Source organism: Dasypus novemcinctus, chromosome 28 (genome assembly GCF_030445035.2).
Source record: "Dasypus novemcinctus isolate mDasNov1 chromosome 28, mDasNov1.1.hap2, whole genome shotgun sequence".
Classification (NCBI taxonomy): Eukaryota; Metazoa; Chordata; class Mammalia; order Cingulata; family Dasypodidae; genus Dasypus; species Dasypus novemcinctus.
The window spans coordinates 36,119,404-36,138,343 of record NC_080700.1 but is presented as its reverse complement, the minus strand read 5'-3'; the positions used below and the strand labels follow the sequence as shown (position 1 = coordinate 36,138,343).

Genomic DNA, 18,940 nt, shown 5'->3' with positions numbered 1-18,940 from the left:
AGGGACTGGTTTTATCCCTTTATCTAATGAGAGGAAGGTGAAACCTAGCAAAGAAATTATATAAGGTAAGAAGATTTGGCTCAACTGATAGAGCATCCGTCTACCATATGGGAGGGCCAAGGTTCAAATCCAGGGCCTCCTTGACCCATGTGATGAGCTGGCCCACGCGCAGTCCTGATGCACACAAGGAGTGCCATGCCACGCAGGGGTGTCCCCCACATAGGGGAGCCCCATGTGCAAGGAGTGCGCCCCATAAGGGGAGCCACTCAACATGAAAAAAGTGCAACCTGCCCAAGAACGGTGCTGCACACACGGAGAGCTGACACAACAGGATGACGCAACCAAAAGAGACACAGATTCCTGGTGCTGCTGACAAGAATCCAAGCGGATACAGAAGAACACACAGCGAATGGACACAGAGAGCAGACAACTGGGGCGGGGGGGGAGAGGGGAAAGGGAAAGAAATTAAAAATTTTTAAATCTTAAAAAAAAAAAAAAAAAGAAATTATATTGCCAGATTTCAAGCAACTATAGTAGAGTTACTGGCAATGACTACTATTCTGGGCTGTATAGTTATTTTTTTTTAAGTTTGAAGTATGCTGAATGAGTGAGTATGGAAAATAGTACAGCCACAGCAGGTGCACTTTGTCATATCCCTTATGACCCAATGATTCTAATTCTAATTCTATGTGAATGTTCCTGGAACGTGGTTTCCAGTACAGGAACTAGTAACCTACAGTACATCCATCAGATGGGAATCCAGACAGCAGATAAGAGGACTGAACTAAACATGGACACACATTTTTGAGGAAATAATGTAAATTATAGAACAAAACTAACAGTATGATACAACTTATGTGAAACAGTTATATATTTGCTATAAATACAAGTATGGATGCCAAAAGTTTTTGTTTTTTTTTAAGATTTATTTTTTATTTATTTCTCTCCCCTCTCCCCCCCTCCCCCAGTTGTCTGCTCTCTGTGTCCATTTGCTGTGTGTTCTTCTGTGTCTGCTTTTATCTCGTCAGCGGCACCAGGAATCTGTGTCTCTTTTTGTTGCATCATCTGGTTGCGTCAGCTCTCCGTGTGTGCGGCACCATTCCTGGGCAGGCTGCACTTTCTTTCCCACTGGGCGGCTCTCCTTACAGGGCGCACTCCTTGCGTGTGGGGCTCCCCTACACAGGGGACACCCCTGCGTGGTACGGCACTCCTTGTGTGCATGAGCACTGCGCATGGGCCAGCTCCACACGGGTCAAGGAGGCCCGGGGTTTGAACTGTGGACCTCCCATGTGGTAGGCGGATGCCCTATCCATTGGGCCAAGTTCGCTTCCCCAAAAAGTTTTTTAATGGTCTAAGGATACCCACAAACAAATATAATAATTAGCTCCAGAGAATGAGGAAAGAGGGTCAGGATTGGAGATGACTGTCAGAAAGTTTAGTTTCATTTGTAGCATTCTCATTTTTAAAAGAAAAGTGACTCTAATTTTAAAGTTAATTTCTTCATTGATTAAGTGAAGACAACTGAAAACATGTTTAAAGCCCCAAATTGACCAGGTTCTCGGTTTTCCCGTTCTAATCTCCTATCCTGCAGACTTGGACAAACTGAGGGCTATGCTTGTGAATTCCTTATTGGTTGCAGAGGCAACAAGAGACCCTGGACTTGAACCTCAGTATGCAAAAGGAAGGCAGAAGTGGAAAAAAGAACCCGTTTCCAGCCGTACTTGGAACACACAGTTGCTGTGCAACCATGACATTTTGAAAGAATAAGAGGCAGCAAGTCAGTGAGACAGCTACAGGCTGTTGCTCTTGTGAACTTTTGAGAGCAGAGTGGACCTGGCCTTTCCCAGCAGGTAAACAGCAGTCACACAGTTCCCTGCATCCAGGAGGTAAGGTAAACACGGCGCCCAGTAACAGCGCACCTGCTCCCTACAAGAAATCAGGACAAGTTTCAGAGCCTGGACGCCGTCCAGTGGCCGCAGCCCATGCCCTTGCTTGCAAGCCTCCCATAGCAGGCTGCTACGGCTGTCCGAGGTAGAGAGAGAACGAACGAAATGCACGTTCCTTGGCTGATCCTTACTGTGACCTACGTGTTCGCTTTTTGCCTTCTGATTTTTAAAAAAATCTAAGCATTCTCATGGGCCCCTGAGTGTACCTGGGGGCCTCAGTGGCGCTGCTGGAGAGGCTGGCCTTGCCCTCTAAGAAATCAGGCAGGAATTTACAGTCTTCCCAGTGAGCTGCTGGGGTCACGAGCATCAGGATCTGAATGGATCTCAGGCCTGTCCCTCCGGCAGGTTCCAAACCCTTGACCCTTCCGGCAGGTTCCAACAATCTCATCAGGCATGGAAGGACTCAAAATGAAGCTACCCTGTACTTCCAAAAGGGTATGATCTTGAGGTTGATACCAGTCTATTAAGTCAGGTTACAGTTATGGAAGGACTCAGAGTGAAATTATGCTGTATTCCCAAAAAGATATGATTTTTTTTTTCCGAGGTACCGGAACCAGGGATCGAACCTGGGACCTTGCATGTGGCAGGCTAGCGCTCAACCACTGAGCCGCATCTGCTTCCCTGAGTTGGCTCCTTTGTCTGTTCGCTCATTGTTTGCTTGGTTTGGTTTTGTTTTTTATGTCTGCTCATTGTTTGCTCATTCGTTTTTGCCCATTGTCTGCTGGTTGATTTTTGCTTGTTGTCTGCTCATTGTTTTTGCTTGTGGTCTGTCTGATTTTTCTTTAGGAGGCACCGGGAACTGAACCCATCCCATCTGGGAGGTAGGCACTCAACTGCTTGAGCCACATCTGCTCCCAAGTGTGTGAACTTGAGGTTGACACCAGTCTATTAAATCAGGTTACAGAAATCTTCTGATAAATTTTACTGCCAGAATTGCAGAAGGAAGAAATTGTCTCTGGGTCAAAGTGTCTCATTTGTGTCTTGAATAAATCTAGCTTTGTAAACTTGGACAAAGCGAAGATTTTCACTTTGCCTTTAAGTGAAGACAGTGTGTCCATTTGCTTTCATAAACAGGAATAGAAGCATTCTTCTATACCCAGAAGTCTGGCTTTAAAATCACTACCCAGAAATGACCTTAAATACCTGATTAATTACAATCAGAAAGAAATGCGCCACAGCCAATATACCTGAGCTACTCCCTAAAATGCCAATGGTCAATTCTAAATAAATCCACTCAGGACATCAACTCATTTCATCACTTGGACATATATTTTGCAGGCAGATATGAGGATGTATTCTTTTTTTTTTCCTTTTTTTAAAAGATTTATTTATTTACTCCCCCGCCCCTCATTGTTTGCGGTCACAGAGCCCATTCGCTGTGTGCTCTCTGTGTCTGCTCATCCTTTTGGGGGGACACACCAGGAACCAAACCTGGGACCTCCCATGTGGAAGAGAGGGGCTCAGTCGCTTGAGTCATCTCAGCTCCCTGCTTTGTTGTGTCTCTCATTGTGTTTCCTCTTTGTGTCTCTTTTGTTGCATCATCTTGTTGCGCCCACACGTCCTCTTTGGGAGGCACTGGGAACTGCACCCGGGACCTCCCATGTGGTAGGCGGAAGCCCAATCCCTTGAGCCACATCCACTTCCCAGGATGTATTCCTGTGGACTGATTCTGCTCCACAGTTTTCACTCTTGTTTTAAATGAGATTCAGAGAAGCAAAAGATGTTTGATGGGTTGAACTGTGTCTCCCCAAAAGATAGGCTCAAGGCCTAACCCCTGGTCCCACGAACTGAACTTATTTGGAAATAAGGTCTTTGAAGATGTGATGGGTTCAGATGAGGCCTATTAGGGTGGACCCTGCTCCATTAAGTTTGGGGCCAGAAGAGGGGGAGAGGAGACCCAAAGAGAGGCCACAGAGAAGAAGGCAAGCACAGGGGCAGAACTTGGAGCACTGCTGCCCAAGGATTGCCAGCCGCCCCCGGGAGCCAGGACAGGACAAGGAACAGAGGCTGCCCTGGATACAGCTGGGGGAGCAGAGCCTGCCAACGCTTGGTCCTGGACTCCTGCCTCCAAAACTGCAAGGCAATAAACTTCTCTTGTTTTAAGCTGTTCCAGTCAGCAGTCCTTTGTTCCAGCAGGGTAGGAAATTGCAAGGTGTAAAATGCATGCACGTAGCCCCCTATCCTGAGACAAAAGCCCCACTTTCACATCGAGGATGCTGAGGCCACACAGGGAAAGCAAGTTTCATGAGGTTTCACAGAAGGCTGGACCTACGCCAGCGCCCTCGAAGTCCAAGGCTTTCCCTCGAGGTGACACGAAAGATGTATAAATTGCTTCCGGGGGGAAGCAGGTGTGGCTCAAGGGGAAGAGCTTCTGCCTACAGTATGGGAGGATCTGGGTTCGATCCCTGGGGCCTCCTGGTGCAAAAGAAGAAGGGTGGCGAGCCAGTGCCCATGTGAAGATCTGAGTGCCCACGCAGTAAACCAGTGCCCACGCAAGTGAGTCACGCAGCAAGATGATGATGCATCAAAAGAGAGACAAGGGGAGAGTCAAGGTGAAGTGCAGCAGAGACCAGGAACAGGTGGCACAACTGACAGGGAACCTTTCTCCACATCAAAGTTCTCCAGGATAAAATCCTGGTGAATCCTAGAGGAGAAAGATGAGAAGAGAAGACAAAAAGAGAAATAGATATAGAAGATCACAGCGAATGGACACAGCAAAAACAGCAGGGTGGGGGGAAGGGAAAGGGGATAAATTAATAAATAAATCTTTTAAAAATGTATATTGCTTCCACGGTTTACAGCCACAAATAGAGAATGAGCTCTCCCAATGAATGCACATCATTTTTATGCTGAAAGACCATCCCTCCTTGTTTCACACACTGGCAGAAGCGTTTGATTTGGCGCAATAGCTTTACATCGCTTTCTGCCACATCCAAATCTTCTCATCCACCAGATGTATCTAGCCATCTCTCTTTTTTTAATTTGTTTTATATATGTTTTTATTATTGGCCTTCTCAAATTATTTTGGAAGTTATAATTAGTTTATTCATATTTCTTAGAAAATTCGACGTGGAAATGGATGATAAAACATGAAGAAACCAGAGCTAGAGAGACTAAGTAATGGGCTCAAAATAGCCACGTCAGCACATTTCAGAGCAAGTGCTACCCAAGCCTGTTGGCTCCTGGGTTAATATTCATTAAGGACAACAAATACTTGTTCAATGAATGAATAAATGGATGAATAAATAATTTCTTTTCTGGATGACTATGACAGAAAGAATCTATTCCCTTCATGTACTGTCAAATACCCTGTCAGTTCACTCCCATCCAACACATAGTAAAATTCAATATTAGCTTAAAAATCCACCCTTAGCCCCCCACCAACTCTCTCCCTGGAAAACCTCTTACTTACCTGGCCTTCTTTTTTTTTTTTTTAATTTCTCTCCCCTTCCCACCCCCCCCAGTTTTCTGTTCTTTGTGTCCATTTGCTGCGTGTTCTTCTTTGTTCACTTCTGTTGTTGTCAGCGGCATGGGAATCTGTGTTTCTTTTTGTTACGTCATCTTGCTGTGTCAGCTCTCCATGTGTGCAGCGCCATTCCTGGGCAGGCTGCACTTTCTGTCGTGCTGGGTGGCTCTCCTTACGGGGCGCACTCCTTGCACGTGGGGCTCCCCTATGCAGGGGACACCCCTGCATGGCAAGGCACTCCTTGCGTGCATCAGCTCTGCACATGAGCCAGCTCCACACGGGTCAAGGAGGCCCGGGGTTTGAACCGCAGACCTCCCATGTGGTAGATGGACACCCTAACCACTGGGCCAAGTCCGCTTCCCTCTCTGGCCTTCTTTTATTCATGACCTCAAAAACCATCTGTGTGCCAGTGGTCCCCACTCCTAAATGACTCTGCATTCTTGACCTCCTCAAGGGGTGGCCATCCCAAGTCTAGACCATAGCAGTGGCCTCCAGACCGTCTCCATCCTCGCCCACCCCAGCAGGCCCAAGGCCATTGCCCACACTGGCCACGGTGGCCTTCTTAAAATGCAGAGCTGACCCCTGGCCTGGGGACTCTCCAGGGGCTGCCCTTTGCCTGGAGGATAAAATCCAAACTCCTGCAATGTCCTCCAGGAACTGGCTTCTGCCAACCTCACCAGCCTCACTCCCCACGACTCCTCCACCCCACTGCCCCTCCGGGACCCTCCAACCACACTGGCCTTCCATGGTTGCTTGAATGACCTTGCTTCTTCCCATCCTACAGCCTTCGCGCAAGCTTCCTGCTCTTCAATTTCAGATGCATGCCCCAACCAAGTCCCAAGATGCTCTTGGTTCCTTACCTGAATTTACCTCCCTCTGGCATGGGATACACAAGTCCTTGAGACTCACCTTTCTTGCCTCCCGCATAGCCAGTCCCTCCTCTACATCTCTCACTTCTCGAGCCCTCCCTCTCACTCCCTCTGGCGATCCACCTTCCTTCACCCACTCCTTAACTGGGTGTTTCCTGGACTCTGTCCTCAATCCTCTTTCCTTATCACTCAAGACACCACCAGTGGCCCACTTCATGCCCTCCTCTGATTTCAACCACTTCCAGAATCTGATGGCTCCCAAATCTGCCTCTCTCATTGGAGGTTCCCTTTTCCAACTGTCTATTTAAATGCTGACACTGAAAGTCAACCTCCCTCCTCATCACCATCACCACTGCCTCCAGGATCTTCAGGGAAGTTTCCCAGCCCCACTCTCACCATTCATGGTCCCCTGGAATGTCTCGTGTTATTATGTCCCCTAGGGTTGTCTTTCCATCTAGAGCCTTATCTGAGGAAGATCTGCTCCAGCCACGCTTGCCTTCTTCCTTTTTCCAGGCTTGCATGTACTGCCCTTCATTGCTGACTTAACTAAACTGTTAACTCAATAAAGTTAGAGAGTCTTCTGCTTTTTACCCCATTTGTTGCCAAACACATAACTTAAAATATTTCAGTCTTACAGAAAAGGTACAAGAAAAGCCCAGTGAATTCAAGAATAGGCTTTACCAAAAAGACAATTATTTCCCATAGTTGCCATATCACAATTATTATTGCTGAATCATTTGTAATTTGCAGGCATCATGGCGTTTCTCTCCAAAGTACCTCAGTAAGTGTCTCCTAAGAACAAGGACGTTCCTTTCCATTTCATTATCAAACTCAAGAAGTGTAGTGTTGATACCATATTATTTGTCAACTAGCCCAATAATATTCCTTACAGCAACTGTAAATGCATTGCATTTAGTTGTCCGGTACCTTAAATCTGCTTAATCTGGAACAATTTCTCAGTCATTAATAGTGGATAAATTGGCAAACGTGCTTAATCTGCATCTGGTCAAGAAGAACTATCAGACATACCCAAACTACGCGATGTTCTACAAGGTTGCTGAACTGCGCTCCTTTCAAGCTCGCCCGCCTCCTGCCCACCTGGTGGCCTTCCATTGGTCTTGCTGTTTCTAAGAACACTCGTTCCCATCGTCATTCGTGACTGTGCTCGTGATTCATGGGCACAGATGTCCTTTCCTTCCAGAGCCACCCCTCCCCACTCTACCCAAATGAGCCCCCACGCTTCACTCCACTCCGTATCCACCCTGTTCACCTCTGTGACGTTCTTTCCAAAGCATTTTACCACTCTCTGGAGTTACCTTGTTTATCTATTTGCTTACTTTTATTGTCTGTCTTCCCCACTAAAATAGGACTTTTATGAGAGTGGGGCCTTGTCTAAAACCGGGTCTGCTTTAGAATACACATTCATTTTATGGTGGCTAAAGGGGGGAAAGATTCCGTATCTTGGGTGCCTGAGCCTCAACAAATGTTTGTCAAACGGGTGATTAATACAATGTGTGACTCAGGTAAGCAGCTAATGATGGCTCATATTTCTGTCTGAGTGCTCAGTTTTGCTTACTCCAAACAGTCACAAGATTTCAAGATCAAGACTTCCCTTTAGGTATTTTCCACTACGCTCCATTTCTTTTACCATGAAGAAGAGACATAGGGAAATGTGATAAATATAGTCAGGACTTAAAATGGCCCCCCTTTGCACTGGTATTGAGGTTAGAAGCTGATGACCGTAACATGATGAAAAATACATTTCTGTACAAAGCTAACAGGGAAGATTCAGGAGTGAACGTGGAAAGGTAAATTCAGTCAATGGAAAGGAAGTAATTCCAGCTGCTCAAAAATATAATTTGGAAATTTACTTTTAAAGGCAATATTTAAACTATTTTTTTCAAATACTATGTAAATGTGGAGGTGTAGGACCCTTAAGCAAAGACTGTGCTGGCATCAGGAGGCTAAAGGTCAGGCTGCAGTCCACCCCAGCAATGCCTTTGAACTTCTCAGCCTTAGATCAAAGCCACCGAAGACCCAATTTCAAAGGAAAAAATTGGAAGTAAAACAAAGAAAAAAAGAAAGGAGCAAATAATTTCTGGCTCAGCAAATGTTACTCCCTTTTTCAATTAAATTTTCTTTTTAAAAGTTGCCCTTGAAAATGAAAAAAAAAAAAGTAAGTCTTTACAATTCATCAAGTACAGACCAAGGAGCATTCACTATTGTTTGAAATATACAACGCCTTACATTTGGTAATACTAAGTAAATATGCACATAATCTTTTAAACATATGCAAAGGAATACTCTCGCTTTCTGTTTGGTGTCAAAAAAGTTCTTTTCTGCCTTTTCTTTGTCTGCTTTAGCTCAGGTTACATCTAAAGGCAGGCAGTCAAAAGTAGTTACTAAGAGACCCCTAGAGTTACCAAGAAAAACTAAGGGAAACTAAATGGGAAGATAAAGTTGGATGTGTAAAATGAATTAACTGATCCATGATATTTTTAGCTGTGTATTTTGAAATTTTAGACTTACAGAAAAGTTGCAAAAAGTGAACAGAGAGTTTCTATAGACCCTTTACCATTCTACCTCAGTTACCAACTTACAGAACCAAGGCATATTTATTCAAACAGAAAATTAACGTGGCTACAGGAGCACTAATTAAAAGAGAGCCCTTGTTCAAATTTCAAGTTTGTCCACGAATGTACTTTTTCTGGTCTGGGAACCAGACCAGGCTTACACACTGCATGTAGTTGTCTTGTCACCTTAGCCTCCTGTCCTCCTTTCCCCTTCTTGAGCATTCATGGCCCGTTTGAAGGGCACTGGTCACTTCTTTTGTAAGAAGCTCTTCGGGGTGGGTTTCTCTAATGTTTTCTTGTGATTAGAGTCCCATAATTTACTTCTGATATTATAAAGATAAAGTCCCCCCCCTTTTTTTTCATTTAAAGAAAAAAAATTAATTATTTATCCAGAAAAATTCCTACCAATAGACTATATCTTCCCGGATTTTGTGCTTTTGATTATTTTGTAGTCTAAAGATATGTATTGCTGTGGGCAAAGGAAATAAGTCCTCTGTTAACTTTTATAGCCATATCCCAAATACTTTACTTTTCTTCTTCACAATTGCTTAACCAAGTTTGCATTTTTAGCTCTTTTAATAACTCTCCGACCAGATTATTGTCTACCTGATCTATCAAATACTAACAGAGTTGGCTTAAAAACATCCTACTCTGTGAACTTGTCTACTTCATCTTATAGAATTTTGGTCCTGTCATTTTTTTATATATATATTTTGAGGCCATGTTGTTAGGTACATATATATTTATAATTGTTCCAACTTCCTGATGAGTGGAAATTATTATATAGCAACTGTCTTTACCTCTTAATACTTTTTTGCCCTAAAAGTATTTTTAAATAACATTAATATAGCTCGTCATCTTTCCTTTGTTTACTACTTGCCTGGTAAATCTTTCCATACACTTTTGCTTTCAACGTTTCTATGCATCTTTGTTTAGATGCATCTTTCATAAATAGCACATATGTAGATTTTTTTTAATCCAGTGTGATGATTTTTGTCTTTCAATGGACCATTTAGCCCTTACATACTGATTATATTACTAATATATCTGTGTTTCTTTCTACCATCATCTTGTGTTTTCTTTTTTCTCTGCTTTTCCTTTTTCTTTCTTTTCTGGCCTTTCTTGGGAGGAGTTAAGGCTTCATCCTTTACACCTAGAAGAATGAACCATCTGACTTAATTTACATGAAGACATGTGATCAGCATCAGATCCTTTCCAAAATTTGATTTTGTCAAACAGGAAGGGCAAAAAAAGAACATAGGTCCAGGAAAGGAAGAAGAAATGGTTCTTAAAATGTTACAAAGTGTGAAGGAGACTTGACCTCCTTCATAGATACCCATAGATCCCCAGCTCCAAGTCCTTGGCTTGGAGGAACTTAGAGCCCTTGATAGACTGTATTGCTACTTAGATTTCCATCTCATAACGACCCATCACACAGCTATTCTAATTCGTCCTTTTTTACAGAGCCCCATGATGATATCTACTGGAGCTATAAATTTTGGTTCAGGGCTTCCAGCACTTCCTTCCTTTTGGGCTCAAGCACTTTCCATTTAACTATTACCATAGCTTTTGGCTTGCTGGTGATATTCCTTCACAATTCAGCAACATTTTTTAGCTCCCATAACTTATTTCAAATGCAGGCCAAAGTTACATCACTCTGCTCAAAACTGTATTTATACATTTCTCCTAACCACATCGTCCCTCTCCCATGCTTGGGCTGCTCCATTGCAATTCACAAAATAATGGTCTTATTACTAGTCACATTTTTCTAGCCTAGCAAAGCTCTACACTATGATTGGATTGCAGATTTGATCATAGGTAAACCCAATTTGAGAAGAGTTTAGCAGTACATTTGGTTCATTAAGTCAAACACAGAATTACTTGTTTTTATCACACTTTATCCAAAAGAAATGAAAACAAGGGTGATGGTGGGTGGTAGTGGTATTGACAAGAAGGTGAATTCCAAAAGTTAAAAAGAATAATAACAGCTAACGTCTGTCAGACATTCTGTTGGGTGGGTAGATAGACAGATAGATGGATAGATAGATATACATACGCTGTTAAAATCTCAAAACTGCACTATGTGATGGCAATATGATCCCATATTTCAGATGAAGAATCTTAATTGTGCCCGAGATATCATGGGTAATAAGTGGCCTAATTGAACCCAGTCCCAATTCCAAAGCTAACAGCTTCAGTGCCTGCACTTTTCTACTTCTTCAGGAGGTTGTGCACAATCATTCTTTTTAGTTTCATCTGTTTTTCAGAGACACCACACTGCCATATGGTGTGGGCAGGAAAAATACCAAACTCACAAAAGAAAGGTATTTAAGCACTGGTTCCATCACTGGCTGATTGTACAAGCCAGTGCCTTGTCTATACAATGGGAGATTTCTGCTCTAACTATGTAGCTTATAAGATCCATCAGAGGAAGTGCTTTGAAAGCCAAAATATTCATTGTTGCTGCTGCTTCTTGCTTCTACTTTTGTTCTCATTAAAATTTAGCTTTTCAGCCCAATTAAAATCTTGGTCTTGGTGAAAATTCTACTTTACATAGGCAATTTCTCCTTAAAATGTCCATCTGAATTAATTAGATAATAAATATGATTATTTACTGCTAAGGGGTAAGGTTACATCAGCAGTGGGGAAACCCAGTGATGCCACCAGTGGGACAAACTGACACCATCCCAATGTGAAACCTGAGACCCAACATCATTTTTACAGTATTCCTGCAAAAAAAACTACTGGCAAAGGCCGACCAGACAAATCCACTCAAAATCAATCAACTGGACTCTTCAGAAGGAAAGTCTCATCAAAGACAAGAAAGGCTGAGGATCACTTCCAGATTTAAAGACCAAACAACATATGGAAATACAATGCATGATCCTGGAACGAGATTTATTTTGCAATTAATGGCATAATTGACAACTGACAAAATTTGAATATAATATTGAGTAAAACCGAGTATAAAATTAAATGTGTATTATTGTGACAATGTTAAGTTCCTGAATTTGATCACTGTATTTTGGGTACGTTTAGTTACATTCAAGCCTTAGGAGGCTATTGAAGGATAAAAGGTCATGGTATGTGGTTTACTTTCAAATGGTTTACCAAAACAATATAAAGAATTAAAAAATACTACGTTTTTATGTATAGCATAACATTCCTTAGTTCATAAGGACACCAAATGGGCATAAAATGTTAATGTCAAATGGAAGAAAAATTAGTATTATTTGCACAAGGTGGGACTAATGTTTAACAAACATGGAAAGCTGAAAATACAAATTTTCTGAATCATCAAAAAAATACAAAAAAAAAATGCCTAAAAAAGTCTATTTACAAAGGAAAGAAAAAAAGGAATCAGAGAAATAGAAATATGGGTGGGCCTAGGCACTATTGGGTCAGACATAAGGCAACACCCAAAGCTGCGGGATATCAGAAGAATCCCTGTACGGTGATAGAGAATCCAGTTCATGTTTTGAATCTTACAGGGTCCCTGGGGGGATTTATATGGTCAGTCACAGCAGCCGTGGGGACACCCCAGGTTAGTTCAGCTGAACACAATGCCGCTGTCCCTGGCAATGGGCACCTCCCACACGCTACCTCAGGTGGGGAAGGGGATCAAGGGGGCCCTGATACCAAGTCCAGGGGTGGATGCTTAACTCAAGCCGAGTGTGTGCGTGCGCGCGCGCAGCGTAGCTGAGACCTGAACGTCCCCAGTGCCAAAATGACTGCTGGGAGGAAATGACTAAATGGATCTCAAGACCACTGAGTTGTTAAGGTTGCTGGGGAGATTCGCCTGGGAAAGTCCAGCCCCCTTGTTCAGGGCTGGCATCCATCCTGCCATATCAGATGTGCAGGAGATGCTAAGGACAGGAAGTCACGAGAAGGAACTATCTGCCCCTTGGAGAGGAGGCAGGCAGCGACGCTGCAGGAGCCCGGCGCTCTGTCTTTCCCATGTAACCAGTTTAACTGGTCAGAGAGGCAGCCCAGCGCCCTTGAAATTCAGACACTCGTCGCAAACTCCTTCGCTGCCTGTCCTTTCCGCAAGGCCACCGGCGGCTGGCCGTTGCAGCCCGCCGCTCAGGCAGGGGACGTCTCTGCTCTAAGCTACCCACCCGATCAGAAGGAGAAGTTTGCTTCTCGCAGGACAAACAAGGCGCCCGCCCTGGAGGTGGTCGGCCCCTGGCCCGGGCGCAGCGGCCCCCTTCCCGCCCGCGGCCCGCGCTGGGACCGTACCTCGGGCGCCGGCCGGCAGGCGCCGAGGGCGGCGTCGTGGGTCCCGTCGAAGAGCCTGGAGAGGCCGGAGGAGCCCGGGGAGGAGCCGGAGGAGCCCCCGCCGTCCCTGCTCATGCCGGCCGGAGCCCTCCCGGGCTGGGCCCCGGAAGCCGGGCTGGGTGCGGGGAGCGGCTGGGCGCGGGGAGTGGTTGGGCGCCGGGAACCGGGCTGGCCGCAGGAAGCCGAGCCGGGCGCGGGGAGCGGCTGGGCGCGGAGAACTGGGTTGGGCGCGGGGAGCGGCTGGGCGCGGGGAACCGGGTTGGGCGCGGAGAGCGGCTGGGCGCTGGGAGCCGGGCTGGGCGAGGGGAGTGGCTGGGCGCGGGGAGCCGGGCTGGGTGCGGGGAGCCGGGCTGGGCGCGGGGAGCCGGGCTGGGCGCGGGAAGTGGCTGGGCGCGGGGAGCCGGGCCGGACGCGGGGAGCCGGGTCTGGCGCCGAGGGCCAGCTCTGCGTGGAGAAGGCGAGGCGGGCGGTTCGCGGGAGCCGGGCTGGGAGCTGGGATCTGGCCGCGCGCTGCCTGGCGCCGTCTCCTGGGCAACGCGTCCTCACCGGAGGGGCGGGAGGGCCCTGGAGGCCGTGGCGCTCCCTGAGACTCCGGAGCTGCGACCCAGCGGGACTGCTGGGCCGCCTCTGCCACCGAGACGGACCTTGGGGCGCGGGCTGGACCCGCGTGCTCTCGAGGGTCTCCTCCGGACCACGACCAGCCGCGTAGAGGCCGGTCCGGGAGGTTTGGCCTCAAGGTGGGACTCCAGGGAGCGCAATTCCAGATCTGCTCCTTAGGTCGCGGAAGAGTGACAGTGAGTGGCCAACGTTAGTTGTGCGGGGCGCTCGAAAAGTAGGCGCGTGTTGACAAGGCTGGACGAGCGCTTGTTCCACTGCATGCAATCAGCCGCTTCTGCGAGCTTCAGAGCCGCAACCCGTGCGCACAATCTGTGTCCTTGGCCAGGGCCCCACGCTCAGAAGGGTCCTGCTCTTGGTTTAAGGCGCTGCTGTGTTCTTTGATGGAACACAGAGAGGTTTATTACAAGGAACTGGCTTGTGCAACGTGGGGACTGGCAAGTCCCAACTCCATAGTGCAGACAACAGACTGGAAACTCCCGGAAAGGTGAGACTGGAGATGTTGAAGTCCTGAGTACAAGTTCCTTAGGGGGAGCTGGCAGGCTGGAGTTGTTGATGTCTTGAAGCAGAAATTCCTCTGAGACCCCTTCTCAATTAGAGGGGGAGTGAGCATCACCTTTCCAGAGTCCTCACGGTTGGGGAATAAAATATGGACTAGAGCGGACTTACTGGTATTCTACTATAGACTTATTGTGACCCTAGCAATGGAAGAAATTGTATCATTGATGTGGAGACAGTGGCCACTGGAGGTGCTGATGGCAGGGAGAGGGAAAAAGAGGTGTGATATGGGGGCATTTTCAGGACTTTGAATTGTCCTGAATGACAGTGCAATGACAGATACAGGCCATTATGTATCCTGCCATAACTTACAGAATGGAATGGGAGAAAGTGTAAACTGTAATCCATGCTGTGTGGCAATGCTCCAAATGTGTTCTTCAATTGCAATGGATGTACCACACTAATGAAAGAAGTTGTTAATGTGGGAAAAGTGGGAGGGGTGGGGAGTGGGGCAAATGAAAATCCCTTATTTTGTGTGTGTGTGTGTAACATTTTATGTAATCTAAGTATCTTTTTAAAAAATAAAAAATAAATGTAAAAAAAGAAATTCCTCTGACCCTGGAAACTTCTGTGGTTGCTTTTTTTTTTAAGGCATTATGAGGGATTGAACCCAGGACCTCGTATATGGGAGGCAGGTGTTCAACCAATAGGCCACAGCTGCTCCTCCCATGCTTGCTTTTAAGACTTTCAACTGATTGGGTGATGCCCACCCACATGGTAGAGCGTCATCTCCTTTACTTAAGGTCTACTGATTGTAGATGCTCATCCCATTACCAAATACTTCCACAGTCACAACTAGGCCAATATTTCACCAAACAAATGACACATATGTAGCCAAACTGACACAAAAAATTAACCATAACAATGACAGAATAAGGCTCAAACCCAGACCATAAAATAAAGTACAGAGAAAGTAAGTAACCTGCCTAAGGTCCCACGACTTAGTAGCAGAACCTGAAAACGGAACCTGCATTTCCCTCAAGTTAAAGCCCTTGGAGACTCCTTGTGCTGCTCGAAACGTAAATGAAATCAGGGAGGTTTCTTGGATTCCATCCAATCCTCCTACACACCTCATTGTCTCTGAGGAGCTCTTGGCCTTGACAATGGTTTTTTATTTTACAGTGATATTGCCAGGTGTGCCTTCCAGAATCATCTTAAAGCTCCCACTTGTGGGGACATAAAAAAAAAAGTCCATAATTGAATCTAAGGCTTCCTGAAATCTCTATTAATTGTACATTTTGGGATCCACATGTTTCCAAGTTGCAGTTTTGGGTTTTTTTTTTGCAGTGGGATCACAGACTTGCTAAATTACCAGTGAACCGATGCTGCGAGGAGAAAAACAAAAGTTGATGGAAACTCAAGGTTCTCAAAGAAAACCAGCCTGAGAGAGCCCCCCTTCCTCCCTCCTACCCCCCCCCCCCCCATTGGACCTACATGGATTGTTTTAGAAGTCTTTGTCATGAAGTCTAACTTCTGGTCACTCCAGTTAACCCTATACCTCCTGTTCATGAAAGCAAACGATAGATTCCTCAGTCTCCAACATTAGTTAGTGTAAAGCAGGGTGCTTTTGTAGCACGTGGGAGCAGGAGAAGTGCTTCACCTGGCCCTGCTCAGGTGCCGTAGAACGTTCTGGGCTATCAAGGCAGGGGCCAATTGACTTGAAGGCAACCTCCGATGACGAGTCCCCGGTCGGGGTGGGGGGCACTCTGAAGCCTGGGGGTGGGCTTGAGGTAGACCAGAATTTGGACCCGCTGGGAAGATGGTAGAAGAACATTCTGGGCTGCAAGTATGGGGAATTGTGGGGATAATGGCAGTGAAGCAAGAGGGAAAGTAAAGCACACAAAGCACATTCCAGTTCAGGGACAACGAGCAGTTTCCTCACGAAACTCTGCAGAGGGGACAATAGACTATGACCCATAAAACCTTGGCGCAGACTTCCATTTGTCTTTAAAATAACGAGACAGGAAGCTGCCAGCTGTGTGACCTTGTGTTCATCCTGCAACTGCTTCTTTATTGAAAAGGGATAATAATGTCCCTAATTAGATTAGGAACAGGCTGAGATGGGACCGTGTTGTATGGGAAATTCTAAGCTGGTCAAGTTTTTAAGAATAACTTTATGAACGCTCACCCCAAGGATCCTAACAGGGCAGCAGGAGGTGGCAGTGTTGGAGGGACATAAAGATGAGGCCCTCAGGCAGGTGCCATACCAGGCCAGGTGAGAGCTGGGGTGAGAGAAAGGGAAGTGGTGATGGGAAAGAGTGGAAACATGTGGAGGTGTAGCCAAGCAGAGTGAGGGCTTAGCTGCCCGGCCGGAAGTCCAGGGAGGCCGGAACAGGCAGCAGGGAGACAAACCAGGGGACAGAAGCAAAGAGAGCGCAGTTTGGGGCAAAATTTTTTTTAATTAAGATTTCTTTATTCATTCTTATTTCTCTCCCCTCTCCCACCAGTTGTCCTCTCTCTGTGTCCATTTGCTGTGTGTTCTTCTGTGACTGCTTCTATCCTTATCAGCGGCACCGGGAATCTGTGTTTCTTTTTGTTGCGTCATCCTGTCAGCTCTCCATGTGTGCGGCGCCATTCCTGGGCAAGCTGCACTTTCTTTCGCGCTGGGCAGCTCTCCTTAGGGGGCGCACTCCTTGCGCGTGGGGCTCCCCTACGCGGGGGACACCCCTGCATAGCAGGGCACTCTTTGTGCACATCAGCACTGCGCATGGGCCAGCTCCACATGGGTCAAGGAGGCCTGGGGTTTGAACCACGGACCTCCCATGTGGTAGACGGACGCCCTATCCATTGGGCCAAGTCCGCTTCCCCAATTTTTTTTTATTTCTTTTTTTTTTTCTTAATTTTTCTCTTCTTCTCTCCCCTTCTCTTCCCTCCCCTCCCCTCCCATTGTCTGCTCTCTGTGGCCCATCACTGTGTGTTCTTCTGCACCCACTTGCATTCTTGTCACTGGCACCGGGAATCTGTGTCTCTTTTTGTTGCATCATCTTGCTGCATCAGCTCTCCGTATGTGTAGCACCACTCCTGGGCAGGCCTGTGCTTTTTTTACACAGGGTGGCTCTCCTCGAGGGGTGCACTCCTTGCGCATGGGCCTCCGCTATGCAGGGTACACCCCTGCATGGCATGGCACTCCTTGTGTGCATCAGCACTGCCCGTGGGTCAGCTCACCACATAGGTCAGGAGGCCCTGGGTTTGAACCCTGGACCTCCCATGTGGCAGGCAGATGCTCTATCAGTTGAGCCAAATCCGGTTCCCAGTTTGGATGAATTTAATCTTAGATTCTGATAGGAGAAATCACCAGATACCTTGCAGCTTGGGACAGGAAGGCTCAGGTACATTCAGCACAATCCAGACTATGCAGCTTATTCTACAGAATTAAATTTTATGCAGAAATATATTGATAACACAGACATGCTGAGATCACCTCGTAAGTAGCTTTGGGAGGTGATGAGGAGCCACCTTTCTGATCTGTGGCTTTTATTCCGAAGCTTTCATAATTGTATTATTCTGGCTTTGCCCGTTGATTTGTTTTATAAAATATCCGTAATTCTCATAGGAACATTTGTAATACAATAACTTTATCAAGTTGGGGCTTTTGTCTTATGTTTGAAAGCTTGTCCTTGAAACCATTCCTATGACATTTTAGCTGTCTAAGAATTCTCTAAAAGACAGTGCTTAATGTAAATATTTTCCTAAATAACTGAAGGAAATGTTGTCAGAGACTAAAAACAGCTTCAGTCACCTAACGCAAGAATCCCTGGCAAAACGTAAAACACGAGCATCTTCCACTGGTATCAGACACACCAAAACACTCAAAGGTCTTTACAGCCATCTCAGACCTTCCGTAGATTGCTTTGAGCCTTTCTTTACCAATGAGTTTAGTTTTATCAATTCATCCTAAAATAATTCCCCTGTCCCTTACTTGTTCTATGGCAACACACAACTAGTCATAAAACAGTTTATCAATGTTGCTACCAGAGTGCTTCACACATTTGCATTTCACTTAATTTTAACACCCATTTTTCTTTCGCTCTTTTCCCCATACATGTGATTGTTTCCACCTAAAATATATGTGATCCATTTTATCTTTATGATGTATGCTGAAGTTACACAACCATTGAGAGGTCACTTTATGGGAAATAACCAAGGTAAGAAAAATTACAGATTTTTCTTCTTAAAAGCAAAAACCTTCTTATCAAACACGTAAGGTACATTTAAAAATAGTTTAGCTGGAGGTGGTGGACTTGGCCCAGTGGTTAGGGCGTCTGTCTACCACATGGGAGGTCCGCGGTTCGAACTCCGGGCCTCTTTGACCCGTGTGGAGCTGGCCATGTGCAGTGCTGATGCGCGCAAGGAGTGCCGTGCCACGCAGGGGTGTCCCCCGTGTAGGGGAGCCCCACGCGCAAGGAGTGCGCCCCGTAAGGAGAGTCGCCCAGCGCGAAAGAAAGTGCAGCCTGCCCAGGAATGGTGCAGCACACATGGAGAGCTGACACAGCAAGATGACGCAACAAAAAGGAACACAGATTCCCGTGCTGCTGACAACAAACAGAAGCGAACAAAGAAACAAGACGCAGCAGATAGACACAGAGAACAGACAACCGGGATGGGGGCGGGGCGGGGGGGAAGGGGAGAGAAATA

The 18,940-nt window shown here is 46.2% G+C and overlaps 1 protein-coding gene across 1 annotated transcript in view; it reads right to left on the bottom strand.

Moving 5' to 3' along the window:
- CCDC170 (coiled-coil domain containing 170) overlaps nucleotides 1–14,083 on the bottom strand; it is a 90,152-nt gene extending 76,069 nt beyond the window's left edge. Inside the window, exon 1 of the mRNA XM_004460380.5 lies at nucleotides 13,094–14,083. Coding sequence (XP_004460437.2) covers nucleotides 13,094–13,207 — 114 coding nt within the window. The 5' untranslated portion in view covers nucleotides 13,208–14,083. The remainder of the gene's footprint in view (nucleotides 1–13,093) is intronic.
- Nucleotides 14,084–18,940: the final 4,857 nt, after the last annotated feature.